Source organism: Macrobrachium nipponense, chromosome 47, assembly GCF_015104395.2.
Source record: "Macrobrachium nipponense isolate FS-2020 chromosome 47, ASM1510439v2, whole genome shotgun sequence".
Taxonomy (NCBI): domain Eukaryota; kingdom Metazoa; phylum Arthropoda; class Malacostraca; order Decapoda; family Palaemonidae; genus Macrobrachium; species Macrobrachium nipponense.
This window is the reverse complement of record NC_087222.1, coordinates 24,792,039-24,819,390: the sequence shown is the minus strand read 5'-3', so window position 1 is coordinate 24,819,390 and position 27,352 is coordinate 24,792,039. Positions and strand designations below refer to the sequence as shown.

Here is a 27,352-nt window from a genome sequence, read left to right as displayed (position 1 = left end):
TGCCATACAAATACAAACCTTACTTTACATGATATTAAGCAGTAACGGCTGAAGAACTGATGAGTCGAGTTGTCCCACAGTTGGTTTTATTACTTAAGTGGGACTTTAGTTCATCACTGAACGCTAATTTTATTTCCCGATTCTCTGTTGGCTGTTGTGGATTCATTCGTGAATAAGTAGAACTTTTATTTGCCCTGTATTCTAGGAATTGTAAAATCTCAAATCATATTCTTTACGTACACACAAAATCACCTTGCCTTTCCAGGGTATTCTAAGCTTTGTGTACAATCATATATTTGTTTTTGTTTTGGCTAAACTTTGTGTATAATCTTATCTTTGATTTTGTTTTGGTAATTATTTTCCTATAAATATTCTACTTTTGTAAGGATATATGCTGTTAATATACATCACCTTGCAAACTCGTTATTGGAGGCTATTTTGTCTGTAGCACTGGTTGAAATATGTCCTTAAATTTTTGGTATTTTGGGGGTCAGTTAAGAAATATTGTTGCCATTTTTAGTGTCATTATGTCTTTTCCCAGTGGTGGCCAGTACTTTTTCACATGACCCATTGGGGCTAATCGTCTTCCTTGATATTTGCCGACTGGAGATTGGGAAGTCTGGCAGGAGGAGATTACAGGGACATCAGAAACATGTCTGTGGTGTGACCTTTTGAGATGGACACACAAAGTACTCGTACATTTTTCAAATCACTTTTTGCTTATGCAAGTAGGGAGGATGTGAGTCAACAACCTGCCTAACGACCAGTCTTACTTTGGGTTTAAGGTAGCAAGTGAAACAAGTCATATTTCAAGCAGTAAGGCACTGCAAGTAAATGGTCCTTGGTGATGCCGTTGTGTTCTGGTGGGTTGTTTGGTCATCTGCAAGACTTTGGTCTTGATCCTAAGCAGATTTTCTTTGTCCTATTCTTTATTGGTTACAGCTTCCATAAAATGGAAACTTGGTAACCTTCCGTATGTGATATTTTTATACGAATTGGAAACACTAAGTGTTATACTTTTGCACAAATGCTTCCTTTTCCCCCAAAGGATTTAGTCATTGTGATAGACTATATCTCTGTGTTGACTTGTTTATCTTGCAGGTATATAGTCTACTATATTTTTGTCTGTTTCCTGCTACGAAAATATGACTTATGACTGGTTTTTACACTTTTGTGATGGAAAGTGACCTCAAATTGCTGTGTGACCTCAAATTCTGTAGACTATTCTCGTCTCTGATTCTGTAGACTGTACACTTCTCTAATTCTGTAGATTCTATACCTCTGTATTTCTGATCTAGTTTACTGCCGTCTTGTCAAGAAGGTTGCATCTGGTAATGATCTGGTAATGATAGGGTTTGTGTGAAACGTAATAGTTTGTGAAAAACGTACATCTTTCTTTGATAAGCAACCACATTCATAAAAATGATCTTCTAACCTTTCCCTCTGCGTGGTCACGTCAGCTGAGGACGATCAATCTCTGCTTTCCTGCTGGTTTAAGCACGTGTAAAATAGGGTTTGTATATTATGAAACAAAAACTTTACCAAAATCTTACATCTGTTTTTGTTTAGTAACCACATTTATAAAGGTGATCCATCCCTTTAATTTCTGTGTTATGAAATTTTGTCTAGGATATTTTTTTATATTGGCTGTTAATGTCTGTAATGTATGTCTGTATGCATCATTCATATCCACATGACAAAGTGATATGTATATACTCGACACTCAATAGTAAATATGTCTTGTGTTCATTATTCAAGTTTTAATAAAAATATGTCTAGAAATAAACGAATTGTGTGATTACCGAGTAATTTTAACATACAGTCAGATGTAATTAATAATTCTCCTAGGGAAACAGTCAGATGTAATTAATAATTCTCCTAGGGAAGTGAAATGCATCAATATACAAATGACAGTAATTATTAATACTGGTCTCATATAGGTCAGACATTTATGGCAGATACTGGCTGTCGAACTTTGTGGAAAGCCTCGTCGTCGCTTGCAGTTGTGATATTCAAATACAAGAAGTACTTTTATAACATTCTGTATTTAAATACTTACAAAAGTAATGCACAAAAGTTTAAAAAGTGTTCCCACAATCTATCCTGGAAGTCCGAAGGTCATCGTAACAATTCACGGGTTCAACGTCATGATTAGATACTGGATAATACTTGTACAACGGTAAACCTGAGTTCGACGTCTGATATTTTAAAAACAACAAAATGCATCTATCCGAACTACCTACTATAATACACTAGATAAGGAGGAGTTGGTAGACAAAATATAGAAGATTGTATCACAATTCATATTATATCTGTACAGGAAATATCATACATTATAAAAATATCTCATTACAAATTCATATATAACTTAAATTATTAATATTACGTTAACTCTTTCACAGTGACGAAAAACGTCTGCGGGTCAGTGTCTTGCACATACGCACACGTCTCCGTCGGCACCGAACCTTTCCGGGAATAGAGACGAGTTCTTGGGCGTTTCGCCCGAGTCATGGAGGAGGAGTTGAAACTAGCAAACATAAGATTCCTTTGGGAATGTGGCTAACGACGGTACGTAGTACGTACAACGGAGCAGCTGTCAATAGCGGACATGGTTTATAGGCTGCCGTGACTCATTCGAAGCTGAATCTTTTTTTTTTTTTTTACTGTCTTCACTCATCTGTGTTTCCATACTGGTAAAGAGAGAGACTGCCATACACTTCAAGATTCTCATTTAACGGTTCCATTCCCTTCACAATCTGGTACGTAATTCACACAACTGGTCCTCAAGGCGTACAGAACAACCCAAGCTTTTTGGTCTTTGTCACAGGCACTTCGTCCACAACCTGAAATGAGGTTTAGGGTTGAGCGAAAGTTATCAGTGTCACCTTAGAGGCTGAGGATGTGAATGATATAAGACGGAGAGGTTTAGAGATGTCAAGAGTGCTGCGTATTAATGACGTACATATGATAAGAATGATTTGACCTGCTATAAGAGGTTAACTGAAGCTAATGCACAAATTTTAGAGGAATAAGATCTACTCTTGTGATAATGAATTCACCTTAGGGTATCCAATAGCAATTGTTAAGAGCTCGAGAACTGACAAAGACACCTACCCGCAAGAGATTATCGATCCCGAAGAGGTAACCCTCCTCGTGATTTCCGAGTTCCCACGGCTTTGTGTGCGTCACCTTCATCCCAGAGGGAAGGGGAACCGTCTTGGCAAAGTCGATCATCCACACGCCAGCCTTGTCGTCATCATAGATTATCAATATACTGCTTCCAATTACCTGAAGTTTAAGAACAAAAACATGAAATAATGCGACTGACAAACAAAGGTTAATCTATTCAAGTTGAACCAAACCACAGCGTCGTATTTCAACATTCTAAGGAAGATTCAAATGGATACAACTTTGAACCAAAAGATCTTGTTATGAGACTGAATATTTCCCTACATGGGAACAGATAGCAAAGGCTTATAGTAACAGCCATTAATAGATAGCATGACATTTCTTAATGATGGGCTGCTAAGGTACGATAAGTTGTCAGACTCAGCTGTGGCAATAGAAATACATATAGCGATTAAACCTTACAGTTAAAACTGGTTCCAACGATTAAACTTTGCACTTAGATATGAGATGGCAGCATCTCTTACAGTATTTGTAAAGACTAACGTTTATTTTTGACAATCCTTTCACCTGAGGTCATGAATTTTATGTAAAATAATGTTTGAATGTCAGCCTTTATGAATCAAAATTTTTAAAAATGAGAACTAATCAATATTTTTAGCTAGTGAAAAATAAAAAAAGCAAAAGACATATCCTGTGATCATAAATTTCATGTAAAATAAGATTTGAAAGCCAACCTTCATGAACATAGATATAAAATGTGAAAGCTGTGAATTTTATATAGTGATGTATATTCACAAAAAACCAAAGACACAACCTCACCTCGTGACCCTGAAAGAACGGCGAATTGACAAAGACTTTCCTCAAGTGGTGAAGGCGTTCGATTATTTGCCGTTTCGTGCTCTCTCTCCCTTTCAAGAACCCTGTCATGATGTTAGCTACCTCTTCTCGGCTCCTGACGGTCTGGAGTTCGGTGATTGCGTCACTTCCGCTCATCTGCAGAGGATAAATGGGTCTTGAGTAACGGATATCACAGCTTTAACACTGATTTGTGGTTTTCCTAGGTATATACAGATCAGAGGCATTTATGTAGCAGCTGTTTTTCCTAGGCTAAAAACCTCCGCAGCTGTTTTTTCCTAGTCTAAAAACCTGAGGCATTGATACAGCTACATCTTTCAGGAAGTAATTTGTCTTTTCTAGGCATTCAAACCAAAGGCATTCATTACAGCAGGACCTTTGGGGGGCACTCCAGTATAATAGCGAGGGTTTGTATATCCGTACGCAAGAACTTTACCTTGGCTAAAAATACCTATGTACGGCACTGGTTGAATTGTATTTACAATGCCTTATCATGGCTGTGAGTTGCATTTTTATTTTGTTATAAGCTTGTACAGTTATTTAGAAAAGCTCATGAATTGCACTATTATTCAAAAGATAACCTATTAACAGTATTTATTATTATTCGGAAAATAAACCCTCTTCATATAGAACAAGCCCACAGTGGCCACTACCTTGAAATTCAATCTTCCAAAGAATATTATTTAGGTGTTCATTTAAAAGGTAACTGGAGATACAGAATGAAGAGAGATCACTTATAATTTTAAAAATTAAATAAATTATTAAATAGTTAAAAATATAAATTAGTTCTAGAGATCTAAATCTATAGTAGTTTTATAACCAGTTTTCAATGAGACGCAAACAAACGCAGAGAGAATTGAGTCGATGAATGAAAAGTAAATAAAACCAACATTATTTTTTACCTGAAACAACTGCAATTTTATGACATACAACCAAACACAGAGAAATTTGAGTCAATGAGTGAAAAGTACGGAAAGTGACTTTAGTTATACATATTTTAAACCCTAAAAATCCTCAACCCTCAAATTTGATGGAAAAAAGCAGCTCTTGCTCTCACCTTCAAGGCTTCTATCCTGAAACCGAGTGAACGGGATGAGCTCATGTTGTCGCGGAAGTCCATGTACCTCAGCTTGGTCACGGCCTTCTCCTCGCTCTCTTTACTGCTGGGTGCCGAGGCGTCAACCTTAATCATCTGCGAAGACCGAAGAAGAAGACAATTAGTATTTAGTTTTTCTTTGTCATGACATGTGCTATGTCTTGCTATGCAAGTTCTACTGGTCATACTGGCCTTTTCCATTCAAAAATTAACTTTTTATGCACACAAAATGAGAGAAGAGATAAAAAGGAAATTGTGCGGCTTCAAATACAACAGGAGAAGAAAGCCATGTCAGGTCAACCCACGTGACCCAGGTAGCGTTAGGATTTTGTTTTCAGAGATGTGTCGAGAACAGAGTACTCCATATATGATGGTGTAGGTTCGTGCATCAGGAAAAATACCTCTTTTTAATTTGGTGTTTCTCTTGTCCAGTTATGTATGAGACTGTGCATATTAGCAAGGCTACAAAACCATGTTAGCTAGACAAATCACAGACAATACATAATGCAAACATAAATGTATCAAGTTTTTGCCGACAAACAAACAAGCAAACTCCAGTTGGCAGAACTATTGCCTGAGAGCCCGCATCGCGAGTCTGTAGCCTGTTACGGTTTTTGTTCGTGTCACTGTTTATAGGAGTTTGGCAGAGTAATAAGAGAAAACGAACACTTACCTTTTCGTACAGATCGTGTCGAGCTGTGGTGTTGGAGACTTCCGTCTCCAGGAATGTCCGAGTGCCCATCTTGATGTCCATGACGCAAGGGTTGTTGAAGCTGTACAGAAGATCGGCCATTTCTATAAAATCTGGATTTTGGCAGTCAAGGAAATATCGATGTGAAATGTAAAGTGAAAAATCTTACATAATGAATGTTCATGTAGTATTTCCAATTTTAAAATTTTTTGAAAGGTGACGACTAAAAAGACAATTGTGTTAATAATTCCTTATTCCCTGTGTTGTAAATGGTTTGGAAAGTTGATAATTGCAAAACAATTATGCATATTTGGCCAGTAAGTAAGGATATCATACAATGTTCTATCTGCTGTCATCACAGGATTTTTTTACCAATATACTACAGAAATGTCGGGAGCAAACCTTTTGTCAGTCAATAACCTTGCTCTCAAAATAACCAAACTACTTTATTTTTTTTGCAAAACCAAACGAAAATTACCAGTTACTCTTTAAAATGTCACTATGCCAAGGTCTCAGTGGCGTGGTTGGTATGGTATTGGCGTGCAATGTCATGTCGGTGGCCGCGAGTTCGATTCTCGGGCATTCCACTGAGGAGTGAGATATTTCGGAAGTCACGTAACCGTTGGTCCCGTCGCTGAATAACCACCGGTTCCATGCAACGTAAAAACACCATACAAACAAACTAACTATGCCAAGGTGGTGTATTTGGTGATTCTATTAAAATGTCATTCATTTCCTAGTGGATAATTATAGTCATAATCATTTCTGTCAGCCTGTCAGTACATTGATCCACTAAATAAATTGTCTCTGATGGAAGTAAGCATTTTTTTTTTTTAGTGTCACTAATGACTTGTATGACATTGAAATGATAGTTATGTGACCCAACACATCCGGAATTGCACAATAAAACAAACAAGCTGTGCCCCTGCATGTGGGTAGTGACTTCAGTACACCTCACATGGTGTACTGCAGGCATTACTTAAGGTTTCTTTGCAGCGGCCCTTCGGCCTCTAGCTGCAACCCCTTTCATTCCTTTTACTGTAACTCCTTTCTTATTGTCTTTCTATCTTACTTTCCACTCTCTCCTAACAATTAATTCGTAGTGCGACTCCTTTAAGGTTTTCCTCCTGTTACGCCTTTCAAACCTTTCTACAAATGACCTCACCAGAGGTCTAAGCACTTGGCCTCTGTCCTAACTTGATAATTCTCCTCTGATCGAGCATTGCAGCACAAAAGGATACATTCTTCCTGATACTTTATCTCCCTGAAGAAGGTTGGGGTTATCTCCCTGGCAGGATCTGTGGCGAGGGCTTTGTAGGCTTCTGTCTCCACTGGCTCCGGACCGCGCTTCTTCCATATGGTGCCGGGACCTGCCGGTGCTAAGGACCCGGGGTGGCCGGAGAGCTGTATCCAGTTGTTTCGGCGGTTGTTTAGGAGGACCGAGGAGGCCGGCGCGGTCAGGTTGAGGGCATTCTGGAAAATGAGTGTGAAATTGTCTGACTGAGTGATGGTAGGCCTATCGAATTTAGAGTGCTTAATGCTAGAGCATGGGAAAGGTTCCTGGCCCATAAATTAATAAGGTTATTCTACATCAAACTTTGCAGGATATAGGGCTCTGAGTCTTACCAGAGGCCACTAAAGGCTAAAATGACCTGTAGACAAGTTGATAAGGTCATAATATATAAAACTTAGCAGGATATGAGGTCCCTGAATCTTACCTGAGGTAAACCAGAGGTAAAAAAATTGCTCAAAAATGGTCAAAGACCACTCAGCAAAGGTAATCTTTGCATCAAAGACATGTCACTCAACACATAATATAATTAAGGTCACAATACATCAAACTACGCATGATATAAGAGCCCTAAGTCTTAACAGAGGTCAAATAGGGTCGAAGACTACTCACCAGGGCTAATCTCTGTAGCATAGACATGTCACTGTCTCCGACAACACAGTCGTTCGCAAAGGCCATGTCGCTCGCATCCATATTGAGACGACCGTTTGAAGGGACGTTGCAAGTGTTGGCATTTGGGATCTGTTGCGGCTGCGCATCATGACTAGGCGAGGGAGAACTGTGCGCAGACTTGACGGAGGAGGAGGAGTCGCAAGAGGAACCGGTGGAGTTGGAGGACTTGGTGGGAGACGTCGCATTGTGGTGGTCCTCCTCGCTACTACCGCCACCCTTCTTCTTCACGGACGACTTCCTCCATCGCTTGGTGAGCGACGACCTCTTGCTCAAGTAGGAAGTTGTAGAGGATTTGTGTTGGTGATGATGCTGGTCTGCTTCGGCCGCTGCCGTGGCAGGATGGGAATCGTCGTGAAGCCGCTGGTTGGCGTCCGAGTGACTCTTTGAATCCTTGTGGGGTTTGAATCCCACGGCCCCCAGCAGCAGTTTCTCGATCTCCGCCTTCCGTTCTCCGCTGACCTGAAAGAACGACTGGATTTGAAGTTTGAAGTTCATCTTGTATTTTAATCCTAAACTACTTAAATTTTTATTTCATTATAAGTATGTTTATTTATCTGGTTTTATAATGACTAATCTCCTCTTTCCATATTTCCTTTGCCTTCCATCACTTTTCGAATGAACACCTTCATAATATTCTTTGGCTGCATCTTGAGTATAAAGTCTATAATGGTCCCTTTGGTGGGCTTATTCTATATAAATAGGGTTCTTCATCTGATTAATAATAATAATATAATAATAATAATAATAATTTGTATGCAAAACTGAGAGGGATGTGTTGAAATATGTTACAATTACAAGACATTTTCTAAAAATATAGCACATCCACTACACATTACACTTTACCAAAAACTTAGAGTTACACACTAATGTGCATAATGTGCAAAAACACATTGTACATGCAGAAAGATGCATATACATTGTACATCACAAGAAATTTGCAGACAACAATATGCTACAGTACAAACTATACACTGCACATTCACGTTCACACTCAGTTTACTGTATCACAAGAAGAATTTTAGTTTACTGTATCACAAGAAGAATTTTACTAAATGAACTAAACACATGATCATGATCTCAGATTTTAAACACGATTAAAACTTATAAACATACACATGTGTCCTTAACACCCCAAGTCCTTGTAACTTATGAGTAAAGCCCCTTTTGCCGCCCAAAATAAAACCTCTCGTCTGAGTGCAAGACTCACGATAAAAAATACTTTAATTCAGCTCCTTCACGTACGCTCGCAGGTGTTGGGTGTTGAGGGCCGACAGATGCATACGAAAGTGTTTCTTATTTTGGAACGAACACCTGTTTAATTGGTTCTCCCTCAAAGAGGAAGCTACTGCCATTGACGTCACAGCCGAGGAGCCACTTGAACGGGGTGCTCAGGTAGAGGTAGGTAGGTGTGTGTGTGTGTGTGTGTGTGTGTGTGTGTGTGTGTGTGTGTGTGTGTGTGTGTGTGTGTGTGTGTGTGTGTGTGTGTGGAGAGGACAGCACAGGTGTTCTCTTAACCTGGGAAGGATGGTGAGGGTCTAGTGAGAATTTGGTATATAGTGAATCACCAGGTCCTTGATATTTTGAGGTTAAAAGAGGCTGTTCATGTAGAAGTCCCAAATTAGATGAACTTCTACAGAGAGAGATTCTATCCAGTTACAATCGGACAACGTCTATCTTGCTTGACGTCAAGACCCGTGAGAATTAGCACGCCATCCAGAAGCCTTCGCCTCCAGTCCCCAAGGACACAAGATTTAGTTCTGACAGAACCTTATCACACAATCTTCTGTTGGAGATGAACTGCGTCTCTAGCGGCGGTTGGGCCGAGTCCCGGGGTACATATCAGGCTTTTTATAATGGGGCCCCCATAGTGTGCCTCAGCACGCGCTTCTTCTAGGTTCCCACAACGGCATGAGGCCACAGGGATGTTATCAGACGCCGCTGGGATATTCCCATGTTGAGCCATCTGCTCCGGTATGGGGAATTCCGAGTCCAAAGTCGAGCTGATAAGGGAGACTGGTTAAAGGGCTGATAAAACACCTTGAGATAACTCCTGTATCTGATACGCCACAGGACGGCGCTATCTAAGGAGGAAGATAAGGCAAATATCACGCTGGGCGGCTTCTGAATTCGCGCGATGCTTCTGTTTTCTCACACTTATATATGAAAGTAGTTTTTAAAATGTTGAAGTACTGGGTGCTATTTTATTTAGGATGTCACGAAATAACTGAGATAAAAAATCAAATGAAACCAAAACAGTACAAATTTATAATTAATCAGAGAATTTTTGTAAATAGAATTTAAACTGAAGCTTTAAAATGATTGAAAACGAAAACTGAAAAATTAATAAGAAAAAGCTTTAAAATAAAAATAAATAAAAATAAAAATTAAAAAAAATAATTTAAAAAGCTTTAAGATAAATTTAAAACGAAACATATTTATTGGCAAAAAATAAATAAAAAAATCATTTGAAAATCTTTAAGTTAAATTTATAAAAATAAAAAAATTATCTGGCAAAAATAAATTTTAAAAACCACTTAAATAGATTTAAGATAAATTTGAAAAATTTTAAAAAATCAAGAAAAAATAAATTGAAAAATTCATTTAAAAATTTTAAGATAAATTTTAAAAATAAAAACAAATTATCAAAAAAATAAATAAAAATTAATTTACAATTTTATTTCAAGTTATAAAAAATAAAAAAAAATTTAAAAATCATTTACAAATCTTAAGATAAATTTTAAAAATTAGAAAAAAACAAAAGAAAAATATATAAATATCATTTAAAAATCATTAAGATAAATTTTAAAAATTGAAAAAAATTTATCAGACAAATAAAATAGAAAATCACTTAAAAAGTGTAAGATTAATTTAAAAAATAAATAAATTATCATGAAAAAATAAATTTAAAATTTCTAAGATAAATTTTTTAAATTAATAAAAAAATTAACAGGGAAAAATAAATTAAAAAATAATTGAAAAATCTTTAAGATAGATTTTAAAGATCAAATAAAAAATTATCAGGAATAAGCAAATAAAAAAAATCATTTAAAAAGCATTTAAATTAAAAAAAAAGTATCAAGAAAAAATAAACTGAATAATCATTAAAAAAAAATAAATAACTCATCAGGAACAATAACTAGTCGAAGCCAGAGATTTCTCCGATTGGTCATCGCCAATTGTAACTGGATTTACGATTTTTTTTTATCACGTGGGAGAGAGAGAGAGTTTCCAAATAAGAGATGCCTAGTTTATCTCTCTCTCTCTCTCTCTCTCTCTGTATCTTTATTTTTGTTTATTTTTGCTCTCTCCCTATCTCCTTTTTTGTTTCTCTCTCTTTATCCCATCTTTCTCCCCTTCTCTTTCTACCCCTGCGTCCTTCGTCTTATCTCTCTCTCTTTATTTCCCTCTGTTTATCCCCCGTCTCTATCTCTCTCATTCTCTTTCTACCCCTGCGTCCTTCGTCTTATCTCTCTCTTTCTCACACACACACACACACAGACTTCCCACGACCCAGAGAGAGAGAGAGAGAGAGAGAGAGACCGGTTATATCCGGAATGAGAGGGACAACAGACGTCTGCCTTGTTTCCAAGTATACAGTGACACAATATTCTCGAAACTGCCTCTGAATCGACGTCACTGGGATTTCTTTTGTCTCTTGTGCGTAAGATGATGATAATAATATAATAATAAATAATGATAATAATAATAATAATAATACCCGTTTTCTTTACGTTCAAAACAGGACAAATTTGCGTCCGTTAAAGGGCGGGAGTTTATTTATTTATATATTAAACGCGGGAAAAATATTCGCGGGAACTTATAAAAGACGAGAAGCGAAATTAAAAACCTGCGCTAAATTGCCGTTCGATTGAGAATGATTTTTTAAAAAAAAAAAAAATTTACGAGTGTTTTGCCGGTGTTTATAATATACTACTATATATATATATATATATATATATATATATATCTATATATATCTATATATATCGATATATAATATATATATAGAATAATATATATTTAATATATATATATATATATATATATGATGAATTAAAAAACTAAATGACCAAAGATATCCAACTATAATATAATAGGATGTTCCACCTAACTGATCTTTCTCTCTCTCTCTAAAAAACGAACCGGATCTCTCTGTCTGTCTGTCTGTCTCTCTCTCTAGCTGTCTCTCGTCACGTATACTACATTCCTCAAGATGATGATGATGACGAACACACACACACAGAGAGAGAGAGAGAGAGAGAGAGAGAGAGAGAGAGAGAGAGAGAGAGAGAGAGACAGGAAGTGAAAATACTTTCTATTCTCGAACGCTTATAACGGTTTCCTAACCTTGCTCGCTTAGGCGCTAAGTCCGGTTGGAATTGGGGTCGGAGTTTCAAAGGGAATTGGCGGGAAATTCAATGAGGATTGGCAGGAATTTTAACGGGAATGAGGACGACTGGTAATTAGCGAGAATTTTAGTGGGAAATGGGAGGAATTTCGACGGGAATTGGAATTGAGAAGACTGAGGACTGGCTTTCCCGGGAATCAGTGAGAATTTTATTGGGAATCAGCAGGAAATTCAATGGGAATTCGAGAATTGAAGGCAAACTTTACTACTGGGAATCAGTGAGAATTTTAATGGTAATTGGTGGGAATGTAAGGAATTATGGATAATTTAGAATTTAACTATAATTCCACCGAGAATTAGAATGGGAATTTAACCTGGAATTACATAAAATCATAAAAAATAAAGGGAACTCAAATTGGAACTGGGAATTAGAACAGGAATTGAACCGGGAACTAGAATTGGAATTGGAATGGAATAACTGGTAATTTAACCAGGAATTATAATGGGAATTGAAACTGGAATTCAACTGTGAATTTAACCTGGAATTAGAGTGAAGTCTTAAACCTCTCTTGTAAATAATGAAAAACTAAAAAGCTAAAAAAAAAAGAAAAAATTTAATGTGGAATTAGAATGGGAATTTAACGGAGAATTAGAACGAGAATTCAACTGGGAATTTAACTGGGAATTAGAATGAACAGTCTTAAACCTCTCTTGTAAAATGATTTTTAAAAAACTAAAAATCTAAAAAAAAAGTCAAATTTGCAAAATGAAGTTGTCCTTACTTGCAGCAATAAGAAGAACTTGAGGAGAGCGATGTCCTGGGAGGATCGAGGAGCCCCCCCTTGGGGGGCCTTTGGAGGATCCTCCTGGCCCCCCTCCAGGATAGCAGGAGGTTCAATGCAGCACGATTTCATGGCTTCAAATTTGGTGCGAATCGATCCACTGGTTCTAGAGATTTTGAGAGATTTAGATTTTTTTTTTTCCAAGTTTCTTTGTGGATGAAACGATGGAAATTGGTTACGAAACGTTGTGTGTATCGAGTTTCGGTGGGAATCATTCAATTAGTTCACGAGATTTTTCAAAGATATTTTCTTGAGGTTTTCCTGTATTTAAAGGCGATACTTGGGGTTAGATACGTCGAATATCCTGTTGTATACACTCTGTGTATTGTGTAATTACGCTTGTGTATCCTTAGTTTGGCTTGAATACACCAATTTTTTGGTGTAAATCACTGAAGTAGTTCAGATTTTTTAAGATTTCTCTTGAAGTTTTCCAGTATTTAACGATAATATTTGGGTGTATCTGTATAAATACACTCTGTGTTTAGTGTATTTACACCTGTGTATCCTTAGTTTGGCTCAAATACACAATTATTTTGTAAAATAGTCACAAAAATATTGGAATTTTATGTGTAAAATCCGTAGAGTTTTACCAGATCTTCCACTTCGTCCACACCTCACTTTTCAAATAAATTATTTAAATATATTCACAGACGATTTCAGAGGCGACTTATCACAGATAAATATTCAATATACTTCACAAAGCCAAATTCACTTCAATTTGATCCAGCAGTGTTAAGTAATTCGCGAGAAATACTTAAAAAAATAATCAGAATAAAGTAAACTTTTGGCTCAAGGAAGTTTCTATCACAGTTATACACGGCACTTATTTAAATATAAATATATATATATATTTAAGTATATAAATCTCAGCTCTTTAAGTAGGATTCGTCTCAACACTTCGTCCTCAGGAGCATTTTCCCCCCACACACTTTCCGTTAAGTGCCCAAGTCACTTAAGAGATGGGCCAACAGTTCTGGGGGTATTTTGGACGTGACGTCACGATTTCCGCTGACGTCATCACGCGAGGTGCCATGTAGCGATTCGTCGAACGTGTTTTTTGTTGTTTTTCGCCGATTCGCGTCGCATTTTAACGTTGTTTAGGCTAGAAGTGAGTGTGCGCGAATTATCTTGATGCAAATCTACAACAAAACGTCGCTAAATCAGCTTAGTTTCACCTTAAAATAGAATTAAATAAACATATATCCGGGTACAGTCGAGGCACACGATGTCACAATTCCACCGAAGCCCAAATCCGCCTTTTTAAAGTTTTCCTCAAATTTGAGGTTGTAATCCACAACCCACGACTTCCCACAACCGCCGAGGGATTCCAGGGGCTTCGTCGATGTTGTAGCCTTCGGTTACGATGGTTACTTCACAACCACTGATGCGGGAAGACGAGTTTTTTAAGTGGTACAAGAGAGAGAGAGAGAGAGGGCGTGATAGAAGAGACTCGACTATAAGACGCTCGGCAACGGTGCGTGTACTCGACGCGACGGTTGGCTTGATACTGAAGGCTCTCTCTCTCTTTCTCTTATCTTTTAGTGCCTATATGGTTTAGCTATTACTTAACCACCGCTCTCTCTCTCTCTCTCTCTCTCTCTCTCTCTCTCTCTCTCTCTCAGAAAGGATATGACACAACAGACGCTTCTGGGTATAATCCTGCCAGGACACACACGCAGGGTATGGCTAAGGTGTGGCATAAATGAGAGAGAGAGAGAGAGAGAGAGAGAGAGAGAGAGTTCCCCAATAATACCCAGGGACAATCCCTACCCCCCCTCTCCACCCACCCAATACCCCAAGAGGGTCTAAAAATGGGTTCAAATTGTCCAAATGTCAACTTGATCGGTCCAAGTGGATGATTGCTGTAGTACGACGGAGAAAATGTTTTGTATAATAATAACAAAATGATTTGAGAGAGAGAGAGAAAATAATATTAAGAGAGAGAGAGTGACAGGCACAAACAGAGAATAATATTAAGAGAGAGAGAGAGAGAGAGAGAAGAGGAGAGAGAGAGAGAGAAAATAATATTAAGAGAGAAGAGGAGAGCGAGATGATATAGAGAAAGAGAGAGATAATAATTGAATAGAATAGAGTGAGGAGAGGGAGAATGATATTAAAATAGAAAGAGGAGAATTATATTAAAAGATAGTGGCAGAGAGGCAATATTGTGTGTGTGTGTGTGTGTGTGTGTGTGTGTGTGTGTGTGTGTGAGAGAGAGAGAGAGAGAGAGAGAGAGAGAGAGAGAGAGAGAGAGAGAGACTTATATTATCTGATTTTGTTTCCTATTAATATCTTAATTTTAATTTGGGATTTGAATTGATTCAATATTTTAGAGTTTCTCTTGTAAAATTTGATGCCTGTAGATATTTGAACCTGTAGAATACTGGCCGAGAATGTTGACCTTTAGAATATAGCCCTGTAGATAAGTGCTACCTTTAGAATATTGCCTGTAGGCATAGCTAAGTATAGAATATTGCCTGTAGAAGGAAGTAACTAAATAATATTGCCTGTAGGCAAAGTTAACTATAGAATATTGCCTGAAGAATAATGCCTGTATGCAAAATAACAGTAGAATATTGCTTAAAGAAGGTGGTACCTATAAAATATTGCCTGTAGAAGGTGGTACCTATAGAATGTTCCCTGTAGAAGATGGTACCTATAGAAAATTGCATGTAAAAGGGTATACCTGTAAAATATTGCCTGTAGAAAAAATTAATCTCCAGAATATTGCCTGTAGAATATGTTAATCTGTAGAATATAGCATGTGGACAGTGCTCAACTGTAACATATTCCCTGTAGAGAGTGTTAACCTGCAGAATATTGCCTGTAGAAGGTGGTACCTCTAGGATATAGGCTGTGGACAGTGCTAAACTGTAACATATTCCCTATAGAAAGTGTTAACTTGTAGAATATTACTTGTGGAACATATTAACCTGTAGGAACATTGGCTAAATGAAGTGTTAACCTGTAGAATATTGAAGTAGAATATATGAACCTGTAGGATATTGCCTGAAGAACATTTTAACATGTAGAATATTGGCTATAGAATCATTCCCTGTAGCATACTGCCTGTAAAAAATGCCCACCTACAAACACACTGCCCGTGCCAGGTGTCACAACCTGTTTCCCTGTAACATAAAAAAAAAATCGCCTGTAGAAAGTGCCACCTGTAGCGTTCCCAATTATTAAACCTATAAATACAATTCCCAGGACGCCGTGACGGCAACACGACCAACCCGGAGTTGCCTGATAGTTTTAAATCTCATTTTCTAAATCCATTTTTTCAATCCTGGAATGATGGAAATGGGTCTGGAAGATGGTGGGGAATGACGGAATGGTGGGGAAATGAGGGCGGGAGTGATGGAGGAAAATGGGGGGCATAGGAAATGGGGGAGAGAATCATCACACGAAACAGCAACACGACGACAATTGCTACTGACGTCATCATGACGTCAGCAGCCATGGGGTCTATTCGACGAACTTGAAGCGATATTCATTCGCTATTTATTCGTATAATAACGAACATATAACGAATGATTAGTGAATAATCGTGAAGGGGCGAATTCAACGAATGTTCTGGGTCGTCAATGACGAAGGTCAGAGTTTAGGATTGACCCCTGGGGGGGCTAAAATGAGAGAGGGTCTATTTTTAGTGGAATGTTCGGTGAAAGGACTCGTCCCCAGACGAGACAGATTGTGAGAATAGTTGTGTTAAAGTCTCTCTCTCTCTCTCTCTCTCTCTCTCTCTCTCTCTCTCTCTCTCTCTCTCTCTCTCTCTCTCTCTCTCTCTCTCTCTCTCTCATAGTGGAATTCCCGGAAATTGCAGACGTCTTGTGTCATGGAATTCTGGAAGACTTGGATTAGTTTTTGAATCCCATATTAATTCTTAAGTGTTTTGGAATATTTAATGCAAATGATTAAATTTACATTTAAAAAATTTAAATATTAAATGTCGACAGTAATTTTAGAGGTATATAGGACTGAATGTGAATGTTATAGAACTAATATATATATATATATATATATATATATATATTATTATATATATATATATATATATATATATATATATATATATATAGATATATGTGTGTGTGTGTGTGTGTGTGGTGTGTGTGTGTGTATGTATGTGTGTGTGCTTAGAATAACTTAAAATATTTCTTAAATATTAAAAAATATATTAAAATTATAAAATAAGAAAAATATTTTTTAATATAAATGTATGAAAAATATTTTTAAAATATCTGAAACAGTTATTTAAAAATATAAAAAGTAAAATTAAAATAAAGAACTTTCTTAAATTAACAAGAAATTTGTTAAAAATTATGTAAATTAAAAGAAAATTTTTTTTTAAATATTTCAAAAATTACAAAAAATATATAAAGAAACATTTAAAAAATACTAAAAGTTATTATAAATGTAAAATAAAAATTTAAAACAAATCACCCGTAACTTGAGGTTACGTTCAGCCAGACCAATTTAGAAAAAACTATATATATATATATATATATATATATATATATATATATATATATATATATATATATATATATATTATATATATATATATATATATATATATATATATAAAATAACATTTCAAATTCTCATGTTTCTAACGAACACTTGATCACGCTTTTATATAAAAATATTACAGTAAAAATTCGTAAACATACAAAAAAAGGCAACATTGGAGCCGAAGGCGGAAATATTTGTCAAATGTGATGCAAGGAACAAGCCCAGCCAATAATCGTGAAGTCATCATGGCGTCTGTTTATTAAGATGGTGTTGTGGTATATTTGTAATAATTGATGAATAAATTGTATATTATGTTAATATATGGGGAGAGAGAGAGATTATAAACACACACACACACACACACACACATATATATATATATATATATATATATATATATATATATATATATATATATATATAATATATATATATATATATATATATATATATATATATATATATATATATATAATACAAGTTAGTATACAGGAAAAAAGGAGAGAGAGAGAGAGAAATGAAGAAGAAGTGAGGAGAGAGAGACGAGATGGAGAGCAGAGAGAGAGAGAGAGAGATTGGTTAATAAAATATTTAAAATTCCTAACTGCAGTTTCCTTTTTATTACCTATAAAATTTTTTTGTATTTTGTCTATTTTAAGTGAAATTCTTCTGTATTTTATTCCCGAAAAATACCTTTAGCATAAAGGTGAAGTATTTTCGACAAAATACTAAAATATTTTGTAAATATTTAAGGCATTAAAATGCAAATATGGATTAGACATTCCAAAATGTCTTTTAAAACTATTAAAATACAATAATAAAAAGAGTTACCTCTAACTCAAACATGAAACAAATCGACAAAAAACTAAAATTTAATGAATAAAACAACCTACCAATTCAGTAGCATCTTCAACTATAATTATACGTCACAAAGAATCTTAAAACTATTAATATACTATTTTTAAAAAGTTAACTCTAACCCAAAATGGAAAAATTCGAAATAAACTCAATTTTAACAAAATTTCACCAAAAAAACTACAAAAACACTACCAATTCAGTTGCATCTTTGACTATATTTATATAATGCGTCACAATGAATCTTAAAACTTAAAATACTCTTAAAAAAACAGAAAAAAATCGAAAAAATCAACTTTATAACTTAATTTCACCAAAAAAAACTATAAAACACTACCAATTTAGTCGTATCTCCGACAACATTTATGAATATACGTAACAATGAATCTTAAAACTATTAAACTACTATTAAAAAAACGTTAACTCTAACCTAAACATGGAATCAAACCGACAATAAATTAATTTTTAACTAAATTTCACCAAAATCGTTCCAAAATCTGATAGAAAAAGAAAAAAACGAAAAAGCACTCAAAAACACTACAAATACAGTCGCATATTCGATTATATTTATATAAATGTCACAATTAATCTTAAAACTATTAGAATACTATTTTAAAAAAACTGTTTTCATTAAATTTCTCCAAAACCGTTTCAAATTTCGACAAAAAAAGACAAAACTTACCAATTCCGTAGAATCTTTCACTACATTTATAAATATACGTCACAATGAATCTTAAAAACTATTAGATTACTATTTAAAAGAAAACTCATTTTAAATTCAATTTCACCAATATCGTCCCAAGAACCGACAAAAAAAGAGAAAAAACTACAAAAAAATATACGAAAAAAAAAAAAAACTACTAATTCCGTCGCATATCCTATCCTCGGGGCAGTAGTAGTCAAATGTAAACAAACCACTCGACTCGGCGCATGCGCAGAGAGAGAGGAGGGGGAGGAGGAGGATGGGGTGGAGGGGGACCCATTCAACACATGGCTGCCCGAAGGAGTCATACTTCTATGTTTACAGGCGTGCCTTTGGCGACGTTGAGTGGCGATTTTTAATTATTTCAATATTTTTTATCTATTATTTTCTGAAGGTGATTTTTTTTCGTGGAGTAATCCAGATCATTAGGGGATTTAAACGGCGATGGGGATTAGTTTGCGGTGGATTTATACAAGTAATCTGGGTTGTTGTTCGAGTGTTGCCATAAGGAGGGACATCATTATTAATTCACAGCACATATCGAGGCACACACACAGAGAGAGAGAGAGAGAGAGAGAGATCTTTCAGGAGTATATCTGATGACAAAGTATTCTAACCAAACCAGAGAGAGAGAGATGATTAATTTCGTAAACACCTTTGATCACAAAGTCTTCTAACCAAGCCAGAGAGAGAGAGAGAGAGAGAGAGAGAGAGAGAGAGAGGATTAATTTCGTAAACACCTTTGATCACAAAGTCTTCTAACCAAGCCAGAGAGAGAGAGAGAGAAGAGAGAGAGAGGAGAGAGATAGAGAGAGAGAGAGAGTATGATTAATTTCGTAAACACCTTGATCACAAGTCTTTCTAACAGCCAGGAGAGAAAAGAGAGAGAGAGGAAAGAGAGAAGAAGCAGAGAGAGAGAGAGAGAAATATACCAAATTATGAGGAAAGAGAGAGAGAGAGAGAGAGATTGCTCATTTATAAATAGATCTGCAAGTCATCCATCCTTAAGTCCAGTGATTCATCTGATGAAAAAAAAAAATAATAATAAAACAAAATCACTTTTCCTTCTCGACTCTGCACGAGTCATTCTGGGGTACCTTTGTTTATAAGCAATGTTGTAAACAAGCTGAGGGATTAATTAGGGTAAGGACTAACTAAGGTAATTGACTAATTATGGCCTAGCAGTATAGAGGTATATAGACACTTAGTACTCACCTAACCACGGTCACAGAAAGGTCACAGAAGCTGACAGTTTAAGCTTACCTGGAAAGAGAGAGGATTCAGGTGTTAATTTTCAACGAATAAAATAAAGTATCAAATATACAATATAAAATACAAACAAATACGCAGAAATATTTATATGAAGGTATGTAAATGTCATGGTTTGTTGATGAAATATACAGAAATATCATCTAAATACTTTATAAAAAATACAAAATAAAGTATCAAATATACAATATAATATACATAAAATATGGTATGTAGAAAATATACACAAAACATAAACTGAACTATTTATATAAAAGTATATTAATGTCATGGTTTGTTGATGAAATACACAAATCATTCTAAATAATATACTTAATTGTGTATGTTTGTTCACTTTTATATATACAAAATATGCACAAACAGAAATATTTATATACAGGTTTATAAATGCCATGGTTTGTTGACAAAATATACATAAATATCACCTAAATAATATAATTAATTGTGCATGTTTGTGCATATTTTATATATACAAAATATACACAGACATAAATGAATAAAATATTCAAATACAGAAAGGTGTCAATGACAATCTGTTGACAAAGTATTATACGAAAAGATTCTAAATCTAAAATAAAAAAGTATAAAACATCAACACAAACAAAAACACAGATCTCTAAATATTTTATAAAATACATCCCTTAAAAAATGGATAAAAAATAAAAATATAAAACTCCTGTACACAGAATCCTCTAAAATAAAACTAAACATCAATACAAAAAGTATTTTATAAAATAAACATCAGTACAAACAAATATTTTATAAAATACCTCATCTTATCGAATTGATAAAAAAATAAAAGTAAAAAACTCCAGTACACAGAATTCTGTAAAATAAGAATAAAACATCAATATAAACAAAATATTTTATGAAATAACTCCCATTATAAAATAGAAAAAATTAAAATAAAAAGCTCCATTACACAGAATCTTCTACTAATAAAAATAAACATCAATACAAACAAAAATAAATATTTCATAAAATACCCCACATATAAAATTGATAAAAAAATATAAACAAAAAACTCCAGTACACAGAATCCTCTAAAATAAAAATAAACATCAATACGAACTAAAAATATTTTATAAAATAACTCCCCTTATAAAATTGATAAATAAAATAAAGATAAAAAACTTCAGTATACAAAATCCTCTAAAATAAAAATAAACATCAATACAAAACAAACAAAATATTTCACATAATACCTCCCTTTATAAAATTGATCATAAAATTAAAATAAAAAAACTCCACAGAATAAAGCATCAATATAAACAAACAAAATATTTCATAGAAAACCTCCCTTTATAAAATTGATAAAAAATAAAATACTTTATATAAAATTGATAAAAAATAAAATAAAAGGTAAAAAAATAAAATAAAATAAAAAAACTCCGGTACACAGAATCCTCTATCTAAAAAGGAGAAAAATTATTCACAGCGCGTTATTCAGACTATGGGACGAATACACAAACTCCCTTTCAAGACCTACGTGTGTATTTTTAAAACCTGTTAAACTCGCAACTCACGTTTGCAAATTACGTATTCAAATCACCTACGAAGATCAGCGGCTCAAGACAAAAAAAGAAGTAGAAAAAAAAAGATGAGTTGGTTTTTACACGTCTTACGTAATCAGGATGTTATCAAATTGCTACCCTGAGGAAGGACAGGAATTTGTATGGGAGCTGTAAATAGCACTTTTAAATAGCACCCCCAACCCCCTGAAGGGGGAGAGTGGTTGTAGCAATTCAGTATTTTCTTTCAAATTGCCCTGAGTTGTACTGGGAAATTTATATCATTTAATGGCCGTGGTGTTTTGCAGAATCAAGTAACTTTCTTTAAATAGTCCCTGTGGATTTTTAGAAATTTGAATAATTCTCTTTAAATGGCCCTTTGGGTTTTACAGAATTGAGTAACTCCATTTAAATAGCTCCTGTGGGTTTTACAGAATTGAATATTGGCTTTCAAATAGCCCCTGTGGGTTTTAGAAAATTGAATAATTCCCTATAAATAGCCATTGTGGGTTTTAGAAAATTGAATAATTCCCTTTAAATAGCCCTGTGGGTTTTGCTGACTTGAATAATTCCCTTTAAATAGCCATTTATTGATAAATACATCTCTGCTACACAATGGTTAATAAATTCACCTCCGTGCTACTTCATAATTAACATAAATGTTTAATTTGATTGTCAATGTACTTATCAGCTATTTAAACGTTAATGACTGTTCAACAATAGTTATTAAAAGGGTAGAGATTTTACGTGGGTTATTTAAAGTTGAATACAAACACATGTCTGCTATTCAAGCAAATTCATTTTCCCCAGCAATTTTGAGGTCAATGTTTGTAATACCCATCCATTACTGGGTAATAAATGGGCATACCTGTCAATTACTGGATAACATACAGCCCCCAAAACCCTAGCGGTTGATAACACTCAACACACAAGCTTCCAAAAGATACCAGTCAGCGTGGAACGATCATTTCGATAACCGCAAACACACCTTTTTTTCATGTAGTACATCTCTCTCGTATCCTCAGGTGTCTTCCACCGTAAATTGGGGGCAATGACTCATCTGGCTAAGGACTTTAAACCGTTTAAAACTGGCGCCCTCTTTGTAAGGGACAGACGTGTTTGCTTCCGAATTTCAGTTCATGTTTCAAGGCCGGCAATTATTCTGCTGGCGAAATGGAGCCTTCGAGTGACGTGGAATTTTTTTTATTTCTTTTTTACCTTCTCCTGTCAGGCTTAGGGATTTTTTCCCCTAAGGTTTCTGAATAGTTAATTGATTCAGCTATGGATAGGGGTTTTGTGTTTGTTTGTATGGTGCTTTTACGTTGCATGGAACCAGTATGGTTATTCAGCAACGGGACCAACGGCTTTACGTGACTTCCGAACCACGTCGAGAGTGAACTTCTATCACCAGAAATACACTATGGATAGGGTCACCTACAGGACGTTGAGCCTCAAATACACTTGGATTTCGGTCGAAGTTTGAAATTATTTTTTATTGATCCTGATGATGTCGAGATAACTTGGACAGTAACTGACGTTTTTAGCTGTTTTTTAAGCCACCCTTTTTTAGATCAAGGTGTCCAGTGTATCATAAATCAGCATTTATCAAAAGCGACAAATTTATTGCAAAAAAAAGTCACATTTTTTCATAAAAATCAATAAGAAAAATTGTCAGATTTGCCAAACATCAATCATGACTTTCGAATAATATTGATAAAAAAAATAGGTTAATTAGGACAGTAACTGAGCCTGTCATTCATTTTAGAAGTCACCCATTTTAAGATGGTGTCTGGTGTATGATATATGAATTTAATTTATCAAAAATGATAAATTTGTGGTAAAAAAAATCGCATTTGAGACCAAAAACAACTCAAAACATAGGACATTCTGTCTCCTCCTCACCGTGATCATCCGAGCAGCTGTTGACACAGGCTTCATCTTCCCTGTCTCTCTCTCTATCTCTTTCTCTTTTTATCTGTCTCTCCTTCTCTTGAGTTACTCTAGTCTGTATTGTGTTTCTCGCACTTTGCACGTCCACAGGAGGGGCCACTTATTCAATTTAAGGGTCGACAGGGGAAGGCGTAGTCCACTCCAATATCAGGGATTCGGACGAGTTAAGTTCGCGCCAAAATGGTTTGTTTACGTTTGAGGATTACGACAGAAAATTATTTTTGGCGCTAAAATTGTTTGTTTGTTTACTTAGTTTGTTTACGAGGAAAAATCCCGTAAGTTATATAAATAATGATTTAATTTGTTTTGATTTGTATTCTGTAATACGCTCTATTTTAAGAGTATTCAAATTAACTTTTGCAATTCGAAAAATAAAAAAATATATATTTAATGTTTCCATTGCACGAATCACTTGAAATATATAATTTTTCTTATCTTAATCAATTCATTTTCACAGATAATTTTTGTCTTTCTAGTTTCAAAAATACGATTTTATAAGTACACCATTTTCACTTTAAATAAAAAAGCATTTTTTCCATTTTTTTTAAACTAAGTTTGGTAAAAACATTAAAAACTGTTGAATATGTTCACTTTTTTCCAAATCGCAAAAAAAAAAAAAACTTTCAACATAGTTCTGACAAGGACTTTCTTAGGCTTCCAAAAAATTAAATAAGTAAATAAAAAGAACACAAATTTTTTATTGAAGTTTTGCAGTTTAGTTTTTTTTCACTAAAGAAGAAACCCACCCTATTGAAAAAATACTCCTTTTCTCAGATAAAAAAAAAAAATACTTTAAAATTCTCAAATAAAAAAACTGAAAATTCATAAAAAGTTTACCTGAAAAGGATTTTGCCAAAAAAAAAAAAAAAAAAAAAAAAAAAACTAAATCCACTTTTTTTTCATAAAGTTTTACCTGAAAGGAATTTTGCCAAAAAAAAACTAAATCCACTTTTTTATGATATCCTCGAAAGTTATTTGTTATCTCCTAGAAAAACTCACCGTGATAATTATTCCTAAATTATTTATAAAATAATTGTCTAATACACTTAACCTAAAAAACAAAAACACTTCCCAGTAAAACCTTAAATAGTATACAAATATTCAAATTCCTAAATGTTATTCAACCTTAAATACCTAAAAAAAAACTCTCAGGTCCTTAAAAACAAAAATGAAATCAGATCCCTAAAATAACCTGAATCCTAAATCTGTGTGTCTTGGAAATATTAATTCCCTAAATATATATCCCTTAAAAGTCTCCAGACTTAAAAGTCCTTATTCTTTATTTGAAATCCCTAAAAATTTGATATTTGAATCCTTTAAAAAAGCTAAAGTTTAAATAATAATAAATCTAGCTTTAAATATATGAAATAATCTAAACTTTAATCTCTTAAAGATACCTTAAACATTGACAGCCTAAAACAACCTGTTGAGACTTTCAGTCCTTTAAAGACCTTAAATACCTAAAAAAGAAAACTATATATAAAACCCTTTAAATAGCCTTAATTACCTAAAAAAAATTAAACTTTAAATTTCTAAAAAAATCTTGAAACCTTATTAAACACCATAAAAATTAAACTGTAAAACACCTTTAAAAAATCACCCTTTAAAACAACCTTAAATCCTTTAAAAATAAAGTTAAATCCCTAAAAAAAACCTTGAAGCCTTTTAAAAATGCCCTTAAATCCCTAAAATAAAAAGAAATAAATATAATAATGAACACTTTGGAAGCCTAAAACCACCACTGCGTCCAACCCTGGCCACAGGCGAAAAAGAGACTGTCTTGAAATATATGGCCCAACCTTAAATCTTTGAAAAAGGGGGGAGGGGGGCGTGAGGCGATTTGGGGAGGGCTCTCAATCTAAAGTCTCCCACTCCACGTAAATGAGAGTCCTCCTGTCCTCCTTGGTGCCCAATTTATCTATATAACTATTCAAATGTCGACCTCGAAGTGTCACAGGGAATATTGATAGAATTGGGGTATATCGATTGCGACATGATTTCGAGCGGTTGTAGATGGTTGTTGTGGGTTGTAGCTGTGGCGTACGGGGTGTAGGGGTTGTAATCTCATCCCAAAATGGATTTAGCTTCAATATGTTAAAAATTAAATCCAATTTAGCTGTAAAATTCTCTTTGCTAACAAAACTGATTTGGTAAATTGACTGAGACGTGATTTCAAGTGATTGTAGATGGTGGTTGTTGGATGTTGTGGGTTGTAGCTGTGGCGTACAGGTTGTAAGGGTTGCAACCTCACTTTAGGATGTTTTGAAGTGGACTTGGGTTAAATATGAGGAAATTACAATGAATTTAGAAGCCAAAACAACGAATTTGGGTATGAATATTACCTTATGTGGAATATAAAATTGTAATATTATTCTATATTTAAAGTATATATATATATATATATATATATATATATATATATATATATATAATGTTTTGAAACCTTGGTCGAGCAACCCAGTTTAAAAGTGATCAAACTAGTCTCTTGTACAAAGAGGCACAATCTCTCAATTTACCATTCTGTACACATTCTCTCTCTCTCTCTCCCCATCCCTTGAGTTTAAATAGTAAGTCGGTCACTGATCTCTCTCTCTCTCTCTCTCTCTCTCTCTCTCTCTCTATATATATATATATATATATAATATATATGATATATATACACATATACATACATACACACACACACACACACATATATATATATATATATATATATATATATATATGTATATCTATATATATATATAATATATAGATATAATATATATATATTATTATATTATATATATGCATTTGTGTAAGTGGATCATATGTACACGTGTATACGTGACTGTAATATGTATATGCAAACGCAAACATCAATTCCACACCCACACAAGACAAACAAACAAACAATGTTCCATAACAAAATATCTAAAATTAACTCATAAAAAAACTCTCGAATTATTAACATATTTATACAAACAAAATTTTCGCTTTTGACAAAGAAAAAACAAAAAAATCGCAAAAAAAAACAAAAACTGGCAACTTCCCCTAAATACTATTCATTGTCGATTTCCCGCCCTCTGATTGGTCGTTGCCGAACCCGGGCGACGCTAATTGGTCCGCCGACGGAGTAGCTCTGCCCCCATTGGCCTGTTCACCTTGGTTGCCATAGCAACGCGATGACGTCAACGGCGGGATCCCGTGACGTCAAACTTGACCTCTGGTGAATGACGAGTGGCGTTCGGGTGAACTGGCGTCGACTTCGGTTCGGCAAGACGTCGATAAACGACGAAATAAAGACGCCTATTAAACGTCGCCTAGTTAGAATGACTCATTGACGCATTGGGACGAAGGTCACGACGCAAAACAGCTTCGAGTGAGAACCGAGTCTGGCTCGGGAAGACGCGAAGACGCTAAGCCAGCGTTCGGACGCTGTCACAACTGTTTCATCCACTACAATTTAGGGTGTAAGTGGCAGAGAGAGAGAGAGAGAGAGAAGATGAGACTTGATGAGAGACGAGAGAGAGATTATGGAATAGAGAGACGAGAGAGAGAGAGAGAGAGAGAGAAATTCCAACACAGTGGAATGTCGGCTGGGGAAAGCGCATGGCTTTCTGGTACTCCAGTCTACTAAAGA

General features: G+C 34.8%; 1 protein-coding gene across 3 annotated transcripts in view; it reads right to left on the bottom strand.

The window, feature by feature from the left end:
• Window positions 1–2,026: 2,026 nt before the first annotated feature.
• Window positions 2,027–27,352, bottom strand: part of LOC135204771 (inositol-trisphosphate 3-kinase homolog) — a 41,018-nt gene continuing 15,692 nt past the window's right edge. Inside the window, exons 1-8 of one of the 3 annotated variants that reach the window (XM_064234941.1) lie at window positions 23,683–23,733; window positions 7,675–8,193; window positions 7,013–7,244; window positions 5,754–5,884; window positions 5,042–5,176; window positions 3,949–4,122; window positions 3,115–3,288; window positions 2,027–2,843 (exon numbers count right to left, since the gene is read on the bottom strand). In XM_064234941.1, the coding sequence (XP_064091011.1) occupies window positions 2,784–2,843; window positions 3,115–3,288; window positions 3,949–4,122; window positions 5,042–5,176; window positions 5,754–5,884; window positions 7,013–7,244; window positions 7,675–8,193; window positions 23,683–23,718 (1,461 nt within the window). In that variant the 5' untranslated portion in view covers window positions 23,719–23,733 and the 3' untranslated portion in view covers window positions 2,027–2,783. Of the gene's footprint in view, window positions 2,844–3,114; window positions 3,289–3,948; window positions 4,123–5,041; window positions 5,177–5,753; window positions 5,885–7,012; window positions 7,245–7,674; window positions 8,194–12,864; window positions 14,443–23,682; window positions 23,734–27,352 lie in introns of those variants that run through there. The other 2 variants (XM_064234939.1, XM_064234940.1) reach the window with 2 other exon arrangements.